The sequence below is a fragment of the Triticum urartu genome, chromosome 6, assembly GCF_003073215.2.
Source record: "Triticum urartu cultivar G1812 chromosome 6, Tu2.1, whole genome shotgun sequence".
In the NCBI taxonomy this organism is placed as follows: domain Eukaryota; kingdom Viridiplantae; phylum Streptophyta; class Magnoliopsida; order Poales; family Poaceae; genus Triticum; species Triticum urartu.
Genome location: NC_053027.1, coordinates 412,595,454 through 412,605,945, shown reverse-complemented (window position 1 = coordinate 412,605,945; position 10,492 = coordinate 412,595,454). Strand labels below are relative to the sequence as shown.

The following is a 10,492-nucleotide window of genomic DNA, read 5'->3' as shown; positions in this document are numbered from 1 at the left end:
TCGTTTTTAAGGAAACCCGTAAACTGGTCAACGCTGGGGTAGGCGGCCTGGCGGCGCTACGCGAGCATGCGGAAGAGCTTGGCAATGGCTATCTGGAGTGCCGCCGGAGCATGCGACCTGCCAGGGCGGCGCCGGATCAGCCGACCGAGCTTGTGGCGGTCTAGCACGGAGCCGGCAGCAGTTACGTGCGTGTGTTACGGCCAGCCAGTAACTGCATACGTGTGTACCGGCCGGTCGGAGTTCGAGTTCATTGGTGCGTGCTTCACGTGGAAGAAGAAACGTGAGGAGAAAAAGAAGGAAAAAACTTTTACCTAGTTTACGAGGTCTTTTTCGCTCGATGCCGCACGGTGCCGCAAATTCGTTTTAGGGACCTGTATACTGTTTTACCGGACGCGTTTTTGCAGGATCTAGCAAGTTGCTCTAACGACTTTAATTTGTGATTTTCATAATATAGTGATCAAAGTGATTTTGCACAAGAGTACAGGTATCGTGCGTGTTTTTTAGACCATTTCCCTCACGCTGATGAGGCACCGCCGAAAGCAATCAAAACCGAGCTGCCCAAGGCCAGAGCACGGTCGACGACATCGCGACGACACAGCGAGATTCAATTTCAAACGTCTCGACATTTCAAACCAAATCACTCGCCTTCCTCCTTCCTCCCACTTCGTTCCCCGCCTCCCAATGCGGACTCGCTTCCTCGCCGCCGACTACTTCTCTCCGGTGCCGGCGGCCTCCTGCTCGGACCGAGCCCTAGCCCTAGCGGCCCTGCGCTTCCCTCCTCTTCCCGTCCCCTCCCTTCCTCCCGACCCGCGTTTTCCGTTTCCTCTCCCTTTCCCCGCCGCGGCCGACCTCCCTGCAGTCAGCATCTCTGGCGACGGCCTCGACTCTCTCCCCATATCCTCCGCGCTGTCCGAGTTCCTCGCGGCCGTCATTCCGCAGCCCCTGCCTGTGCCGACTACCCCCGCCGCCGACGAGGTGAGTCGGCTTTTCTGCGGTGGTTCGCGTTCTCTACTCGTGTTGGTTTAATCTAAGTAGCTCGGATTGGGGGCGCTTCGTATTGTTTTGGTTAATTTGGTTACTCTGTGAGGCAATTCGTGCGGCATTTCTGAATTGCAACGGCCTGGATGCTTCACGCAGGGATTGGATGATTTCCTCTACGACAGGGGCGTGTATAGCAAGGGTTTTAGCTCGAGGGAGTCTGTTGCATTGAAAATTCCTGATGTAAGTGAAGCTTTAATGCTTGTATACCCTGCATTTGTGGTTTCCCCCCTCTTTTCATGTAACATCTGTGAACAATTTTTGTGTTTATTGAAGGGATTGGACGAGATTAACCGCGAGAAGGAAGGGGAGGGAGACGGATCCATATCCATGTCAGATAGATCGGGGACCTCCACTGATACAAAGGTGATTACAGTTTGTTCCTGTGTTGTTCAATTGTGTTGTGACTGTTTCGTAGGAGATCAGTGTGTGATTTCTGCATTTGGTGATGTTAGAGATGGGAACTGCTGAAGGAGCACATATTTGAGGTTGCAGAGGTCGATCTCCCGCAGGTTTTGGAAGGTGCATCCTTTGGTGGTGACCAGTCGGGTGATGGTGTTACCTTATCCTTTCATGTTCCAGATGTGAAAATTCACTTGGTACTTTACATCATCTCATCAAAATTTCCAGCAGTTAGTTTTTTTTTAGAATCTACGTTGTGCTTAGACCTGCAGTTAGTTATAAGAGGCAGATCAAAATATTGTGTATAGAATATCGAGGTTGTGATACTGCTGTTCCTTTACTGCGTACTGTTACAGTTATATACGGAATGGCGTGAAGCAGGGTTCCCTTGTACCTTATGTATCCAGCATGGTTTCAGATGTAAAAATTTACATTCATCTTGCCACTGTTCTGTACAAGTACTATATATAGCAACCTCTATCATTACCATAAAGTCATATCCAATTATGTAAACCAGTTAAGGTTGCTTTCACCCATCGATTAGTGGTTAGTATTAGTATGTTGTCGGTCTGCTTCCCTTGTGTTCTCTTAACTCAAAGCATCATGATATTTATTAATACAATGTGCTCATAGTCCCATCTTCTATTTGAATTTATTGTAGGATTTCATTGATATTGACACTGAGATGACATTGAGATATCCAACAGAACTTGCGGAATCAATTTATCAAGTAGAGAAAATCCCGGTGAAGCATAATGATGATGAGGACCTTTTGTCTGCAAGAAATAGTAACTTCTCAGCGATTGCAGCATTAGATTGTGGTGTAGCAATACCACAACTGGAGGTTAGTAGGCATTCCTGGGAGCTTAATGAGTGTCCCACTAAGGCAGAGGTATCCAATATTTTTCATAACCTTGTCGAACATTTGGGTGAAGCACAAGTTCAGCATCCAGTGTTGAACTCAACTGAGTTCTTGAGATCAACTGATATGGACATGTTGGCCTTTGTTTCCAAAGATGCCCCATGTGCAGACTATCAAGCAGATAAACCAACGACAGTCAAGGCTGCAGTACAAATGGATCTTGTGAGGATCAATGATAATGTTCTACTTGAGAGAAACTCAGCACTATACCCTCTCAAGCCCGATGGGACCTTTTCAGACTTGCCTTGTTCAGTTCTTTTAGAAGAAGTAGAGATCATTGATTTTCCTTCAGAGGATGTCTTCAGAATGCTTGTTCAGTCAGATGCAGCTGAGCTGAATACATCTGATGAAATATTCAAAGACGACTTTTATCAAGCAAGACGTTTCTATGAATCAGTGGTTAGCTCTGAGTTGGTGCTGGTTGACGATACATTCAGATCACTACCTACACCTATTTTAACTGATGAAGATATGACACTGAGGTCTATGGTCCCCCCCATGGGAGAAATACTTAACTCCCTGAAACCACATTCTCTCTCTGCAGCCGACAGAATTTATTTGGACTGGCATCTTTTATTGGGAGGTCCATGCAACCGGGAGATCTGCTCTACCTATGCCAGCATGGTTGAGGAGGTAAAAAGTTGCCAGTTAAACTCTGAGCTGCAAGTCAGTTGTCAGCAGACATCAGCACTTGGCTTTGATTTTCTCGAGTATTTTTGGAGAAGTGCAAAGCACCAAGATGATGACAAACAGAACAATACTTATGTTCCTATCCCTCTACCTCATGATCCACCTGCTGTAGCGGAAACAGCTCAGAAATACAGACAAGAAAGTGATACTGGAGGCCACAGTCACATGAAAAAGTCGAGTTCAGAAAAGGCAACTTCCTTATTCGAGTCAATGACACAATCCAGTGAACTAAATTTCTACTTGAATGTCAGAAGCGGCACCAAGAGAGGAACTAGTGCTCAAAGTATTTCTACTTTGGATATCCCTACTTTAAATGAAGAAGCAGTTTCTTTTCCAAGCAGGCCTAAAGTTGACAAGCTCATAGAAATTCATCCTGTCAGCCTCTCAGATTCTATTCGAGTCCTTATCAAACACATCCATACAAGCTATACATCTGCTTTGCAAGAAAGTGCATATTTGAGGCATACTTTCTCGGATGGGGGTTTAAGCATTTCAAAGCAGAAGCTTCTTGGACTGATAACTGAAGGAGGTTCAGATGGCCTTGATAGTCACTGTAAACACGGAGATAAGATGGAACTCATTGTACTCTATGGATTAAAACAGGTTGCATATTATCTATGTTTCTTTGGTTTGCATGCTGCCCATCTGTACATGAACAACCTGATTGGAAGCTTTGAAAATATTCCCGAGAGATTAAAAAATAGTCATTGTTTCATCGGCGAAGCATTGTGGAAAGCTGAGAAGCATCAGATTGACTCTCACCCATCATTGCATGACATTGAGATGATCCTGAGATCTAATACGTGTATCAGCCAAAAGATCCTTGTAGTTGCCGATAGAGCTTTCTGGCTGCCATTGGGTCAAAAATTAATTTCGATGAAGATGACATTTGTTGAGCTCGGTAAACACCCTGCTGCATCTTACTTGGATCCAAATCCTACAACTTGGGTGCTGGGAGGATTACCAAAATCAGACTGCGTTCTGCTAGATAATAAGTAAGTGCATATGATAAACAAATTATGCCAATTATCTGCTCCAGTTCTTGTTTTACTGAGTTCTACAAACCAAGTTACTTCTAGAAACAAATAATCTGGTTAACCTTGATGAAACAATTTCATGCAACAACAACAACAAAGCCTTTAGTCCCAAACAAGTTGGGGTAGGCTAGAGCTGAAACCCATAAGATCTCGCAACCAACTCATGGAACAATTTCATGCAAGCACTACCAAAATGTTCCATTCCATTTAGCATACAGAATGAGTAAACCACTTAAGGGAATTCATATAAGAATAAGATCCAATCAGCTGTGTCATTGCGGTATTGCAAATTGCAATCCACTTGTTTTTCATGTCGGACCCTTTTAAAAATCAAAATGTTGAAACCAGTTATTCACAAGAAACCATAAAATAGTGGTTATAGTTTTGAACAGGCTGAGTGCTTTGCAACATTTGAACTTCACTGGAACCAAGTCTAAATTTGTTTTCAATCTTGTGAGCAAAGACGCGCATGCGTTGTATGAACAGTTCATGCATGTTTGTCACTTGGCTTTTGTTTCTAACTGATTAGACAGATTAAAATTTACAACTCAATAAGTATATTTGTAAAAGGATTTGGATTTTTCAGAAGGGCCAATGCTTTGGTACTTAATGAGCCATCTTGCATTTTTTGTTCCCATTGATGATTAAACTGCCCTCCCAAAATACTTTTGAGCCTTCACTTTTTTCTATTTATGTGGAGATTTTTTATGGTATATCATAACACATAAATTACAGGACATGCACAAGAGACAAAAAACTTAACTTTTAAGGTGTGAAAATTTGTAATAGAGTTCATTTGTATTTCTAGGTAGATGCCTTTTTTTTTCTGCACACATAATACTTTTAGTGTGACTTGTCAAATATTTATTTTGGTCTCAATTTTGAAGGAACATTCCAGCTTCATTCCCTTTCAGCGAGTTTGGCATCATACTGGAATATGGAGGTCCAAATAAATCATCTACCTTGTTGTGTCTGGCTCCTAAGTTAGAGGGTTTTCCACCACTACATTTCCTCTGTGTCAAAGTGGATGTTGAAGACCCTTCGCTTGCACTTGTTGAGGACAACCCTACAGACCAGGAGTTGAAAACCACATTGGTGATTGTCGATTACTTCTTCACACTTGCATTAGTTTGATCTTCTTATGTTGGTCATGATATTAGGAACTTATTGATGTTTTGGTTTTACCATATGTTGGTCAAGCTGTTTGGAAACTCACTACTGTTTTACCATGCACATGTTAAATATGAAAGGCCACCTGCAAAATGGAAGGTAGATGATTAGAGCAATAATGCAAACTATTACTCCCTCCGTTCCAAAATACCTGTCGTGGTTTTAGTTCAAATTTGAACTCTAACCACAACAAGTATTTTGGAAAGGAGGGAGTATTATTTTTGAACTTCATACACATCTACTAAAATTTGCAGAAATAAGCAACCGGTGATATGCAAATAATTATAGGTTTCTGAACCCAAGTTCATCAATGGCTGCATACTTTTGTTGAGCATTGGTTTTACATGCCGGATCTTGTGGGTGGTGTACATTTCATTTGAATTCTTCAGATTTTGTTTCTGAGACCCTCATTAGGGTGCTACCAATGGTTGATGGGGCAAAACATAAATGCCTACGAAGAAATAAGAATCCGTGCTGATTATTTGCAGGATACGGTTCTGCATGCACTTAAGAAGGATTTGCAAGAGAAGATGAGCAAGATGCGTATTGTTGATTCATTGAACTTTGTGCCAGCAACTACTCAACTGCAAGAACGGCAGGAAAATCTATGCAAACATCTCACTGCTGATTCAACAAAAAAAACACCTGCAGATGATCAACTGCTCAGACTAGAAAATTTGGAAAAAAAGAATATTGTTGATGCACATAATTTTGTGCCTGCAGCTGAAGAGCGGCACATAGAGGAAATGTTGAGCAAAAGAACTGTTCTCCATTCACGACATTTTGTGTCTGCACTTGAGAAGAGCAGCTCGACTTCTGTATCTGCAAATGTGATAAAAGCCCCACAAGACAATCTATCTGCTACTGACTTGCCTTTGAGTGTAAAAGTTGGCAGCATCATTCCTGGAAGATTATCTAACCCGGTGATTGTTGTAAATACTGGAAGTCACGGAAAGAATATGATTTTCTCTCGGAGATCATCTTATCAGCAGATACTATCTTTGGAGAAAGGAGGAATGCAGGTTGTGGAACGAGATGTTGATCTTCCGGTGGACCTAATACTCAGCGCTTCAGTTTGCTTAGTATGGTTTGAGACCAAAATCTTTGAGAGCAATGAATTCACAGCGTCAACAGAAGCATCTAGTATAACAAATTTTATAGAGACCATCGCAACCAACATTCTGATGTCAATTAGTTTCTGTTTCTGTGGTTGCATAATGGTAATTGGTTTTGAACTCCTGAGATTTTTGCTTTTTCCTGATAGAGTCATCATGGTATTCCTGTCTTTGAGTTATATCTGCAGTAACTGAACCGTTTCACTGTTTCTACTTTTGTAGGTCTTTGAAGGTGAAGCTCACTCCCTTTCTTCTGTAATGGAGTCATCTGATTCTCTATATGCTGCAGCTGCTAGTCTGGGCATGAACCTGCAGCTATTCTTCTCACGCACCCCCAAGTCGGCAGATGAGATAATTCTCAGTTGCATTAGGAATGTGAATAGGTTGAATAAAGCTCCTTCTCCAGATATACCTGAATCAGAAAGCTTGGCTGAATCATTTCTCACAAAATTCCCTTCAATCAATCCCTTGTCTGCATACATTATTCTTTCTTGTGGAGGCAGCCTTGTGGAGTTCCTCAATTGGTCACATGAGCGCCGCATTCAGGCTATTGAAAAGTACCTGTTGTCTCCGCAGAGCATTTCTCTGTTCAATGCTTTGTGCAAATTTGGTGAGCTAGGTGAATCTAAGTCTGTAATGACCGATTGCTCTTCTGTAGATTCAGACATCTGTAGTGCATTGTTGCAGTCTCCAAGGAAAAGGAAAAAGTGTGCCTCACAAGCTTTTGCAGTACCAACTAGTGATCGCCTCCATCCCGATCCTCTAAACCGATTGCCTGGTAACTATGTGGAACATAATGTATTCTCACAGCCCAAGTTCAGGAGGTGCTCTGATGTGGAGGATGCAATGCCTCAGTTCCCAGAGGTCTTTATGTTTGATCAAAGTTTGAGTAGGGGAGGTGAAGGGGTCTCTTGTGTACCAAGAGAGCACGATACTGATGCAATAATTGGCAATCAGATCATGAGTGATCATTTCAGCAATGGTTTGACTACAGATATGAGGCATTATGACCGAAGGGCTAGCGGTATGGTCGACACATATGACATCTCTTGGCAACCTGAATCAGTGGGTAAAGAACGAATCAAAAACTCTTTTCCCCCAAGCAAACCATCATTCAATAGAACTTACAGTCATCCAGTATTTCCAGCTGCATTGGAGATCAATGATGATACTGGTGACTGGGACATTCCAGGAGGTACGCATCGCACGTGGAAGGGTGGGGATAATTCAACTGCTTGCAGAAATGAAATGGGCAGCAGATATCGTGAACCAAGAGAGGAAATAATTCAGAGTCCAGGAAGTTCGCTTGCTTTTCTGAAACAGGATTCTGGCTCTCATGCAACTTCACACGGCTCAGGCTGGGAAATGGATTATCTAAGGCAAATGAACGAGAAAAGAAGAGCACGTCAGGAGAGATCAAGATGCAATACACCAGCAATGATGTCAAGCTCGAGGATGAGGGATGGTGCTTCCAAGATTCTAAGTCCTCCACCTATTGATTCCTTCAGATACCGAGGGGATAGAGAAACTCCTTTGAGGGATCGGAGCCCATCTGTTGGGATTCAACGTTATGGGAAAGCCAGAGAAGGACCTAAAGCGCATACCCATAGGGCAAGGAAAGATTTCAAGATGCAATCAAGTGCAAGTCATGAAAACAGGAGGGAGCCGTCCATTGATCCAACATGGACTCCCGTCGACAAGAGAGCGAGACAGGTATATATGCTAACAGACTCTGATGCCATAAAACTGCTGCTAGTGTTTACGCATAATAAAGTTAATCTGGATGATTTTGTGCAGAAACTTTTATTTGCAACTCACGGGAAGGAAAAACAGAGCAAGCTGATCTGGAGAAATCAAAATAGCCCTGGCATTGGGTGTGGCTTCCGGAAAAGATACCGGGAAGAAGAAGGTATGTAGGTTAGAGGTCCTCGGTCCTTGATGTAAATTAGTGGTGATGTTTTAATAATTGATAAAATATATCCCATGGAAATATGTGTTAACAACACTTTTTAGTATGTATGTATGAACTTTGTTGGAGGTAGAATGTGCACAAAGTAATACTCCCTCCGATTGAATACGGTGTCACTTGTCCATCATTTGATAGAGGGGACAGGGAATGTTTGTCTTGTTCATTGTTAAAACTGCAAGGTTCATCTCTCTGGTGTTTGCTTACGTTTGATCTGATTTTTACACTTGAGCGATTATACTGAAAGATGTCTCCCTTTCTCAAGCTCGCTCACCCTAGCTATTTGTGTCAAGAAAGCAAAGCCACCATGTTCGCATTACGTACTGTTCGCTGACTGGATATGCCGGCCAGCCTCTGCAGATATGTTGCTCTACCTTGTCCAGCTACAGGAACGATTTGAAATTGTTGTGACTCGCGTCCGACTTGCTAGCCGTTGCATAAGATTCAAGGCCTCGAACCCACCACCGGCTCGGAGTCGAAATCCGACACCGACTCGTCTTTGTATGAGCCTTTAAAATCAGGAACCGGCCCTCGTGGCAACGCTGACCTCGCGTCGAGTTGGATCGTGTCGAGCTTTATCGTTCTCTGCGCTGCTTCAAACAGCGCGAGCTTTGCACACGGCGACCAAGACCGATGCAGCCCGGAGGAGGCTACGCGCCCCGTCCCAGCACGGCCCCATCCGGCGCGTACTACGTCCACGGCGGCGCCTGCTTCCGCGACGGGAGCAACATGGCCTACCGCCAGCCGCCGCCACAGCAGCAGGAGCAGATGACGCCGCAAAGGAGGGAGGCGGTGCTCATGGAGGCCGGCCGCCTCGCCGCGGAGTACCTGGTGGCCATAGGCGATCTGCCACCACATGCGCTCCAGCACCACCAGCACCGCCCGCCGCCGGCGCCGCTCACCTTCCAACAAGGACCGTTGGCATTGCCCCGGCCGCGGCCGTTCCAGGAGCGCCCGCTCGCGAGGCAACGCTTCGGGTTTCTCCCGCCGGCTTCGCGCGACCTGGGACGCCCGTTCGCTCCCCGCCCGTTCCAAGGCCGGGCCATCGCCAAGCGGCCCCGCCCGTTCCTGGGGCGCCCGCCACCGTTGCATCCAGCACGGTTCCCGACGCAGGCCGCTTTGAATGATGCGCCGGCGGGGGGTGGAAATGGGAGCACCAGTCAGCCGGTGTCGCAGTCGGGTGACACGGATCAGAGCTCCGAGATGAACCAACGCTAAGGCCAGATGGTATTCTAGCGTTTGGTAGTGATATCGGCCCAGCTATATATATGTTCACAAGCCGCACGCAGTGGCACAACTCTGTAGGCTACTATTCATTACTAGTATCCTTCACTTCCTTTTCCTTATTATTCTCATAGAACTCCGAATCTTTTGTGTGCATACACCTTCGGACTGTCTTGGAGGATAGCAAACATATGTAAGATAGCTACAATCACAAAATATTTAGTGGCAAATTAGTGACATGTTATTAGGAATCTATATTGTTTTGGACTTTGGAATGCACGTTTCTGATCACAAGTAACAGATGACCACGTGGTTTTGATCTACTATATGGGGTTCTGCTTAAGATGCAAGGCAGAACAATGGATTGCACCTTCGCATTGTCTTCGAGGATACCACACATGTGTAGTACAGCTACAAATCACAAAATACTTGGTGGCAAATTATTGACATGTTATTAGGAATATATATTTGTTTTGGAAGCACGTTTCTGATCACAACTTTGAACAGATGACCACATGGTTTTGATCTATATATGGGGTTCTTATCAAGGATTTAATATTACTCAGTAGGAGACTCCACTAGTAGAAAACAGGGCTTTCGTTCGGGTCAGATAAGCCCATTAGTCCCGGTTCTAAAGGGTGCGATGCCATTTAGTTCCGGTTCGAGATTAGACCTTTAGTCCTGATTTGAGACATGTTTCTTCGAGATGTAGTTATATTACTACATCTACTAGTTAGGAAAATTAAAAAACTTAAATTTGGACATGTTTTGCAAAAAAGTGTCATGAAAAAGTAAAACGGCTATAACTTTTGCATACGATGTCGGAAAAAAATGTATAATATATCAAAATGTTCAGCATGAAAATCCACATCCGATTTTGACAGCCTATGGCCTGTTTGAAATCTTTTAGAATCCTCAAATTCTAAAA

General features: G+C 44.1%; 1 protein-coding gene across 1 annotated transcript; it reads left to right on the top strand.

Moving 5' to 3' along the window:
• Nucleotides 1–571: 571 nt before the first annotated feature.
• On the top strand, nucleotides 572–8,477 carry LOC125513855 (protein SHORTAGE IN CHIASMATA 1 homolog). Its single transcript, XM_048679062.1, has 9 exons — nucleotides 572–975; nucleotides 1,138–1,221; nucleotides 1,315–1,404; nucleotides 1,494–1,637; nucleotides 2,102–4,047; nucleotides 4,977–5,184; nucleotides 5,748–6,479; nucleotides 6,597–8,087; nucleotides 8,172–8,477. The coding sequence occupies exons 1-9, from the start codon at nucleotides 682–684 to the stop codon at nucleotides 8,289–8,291; spliced, it is 5,109 nt and encodes a 1,702-aa protein (XP_048535019.1). The 5' UTR covers nucleotides 572–681; the 3' UTR covers nucleotides 8,292–8,477.
• The last annotated feature ends 2,015 nt before the right edge of the window (nucleotides 8,478–10,492 follow it).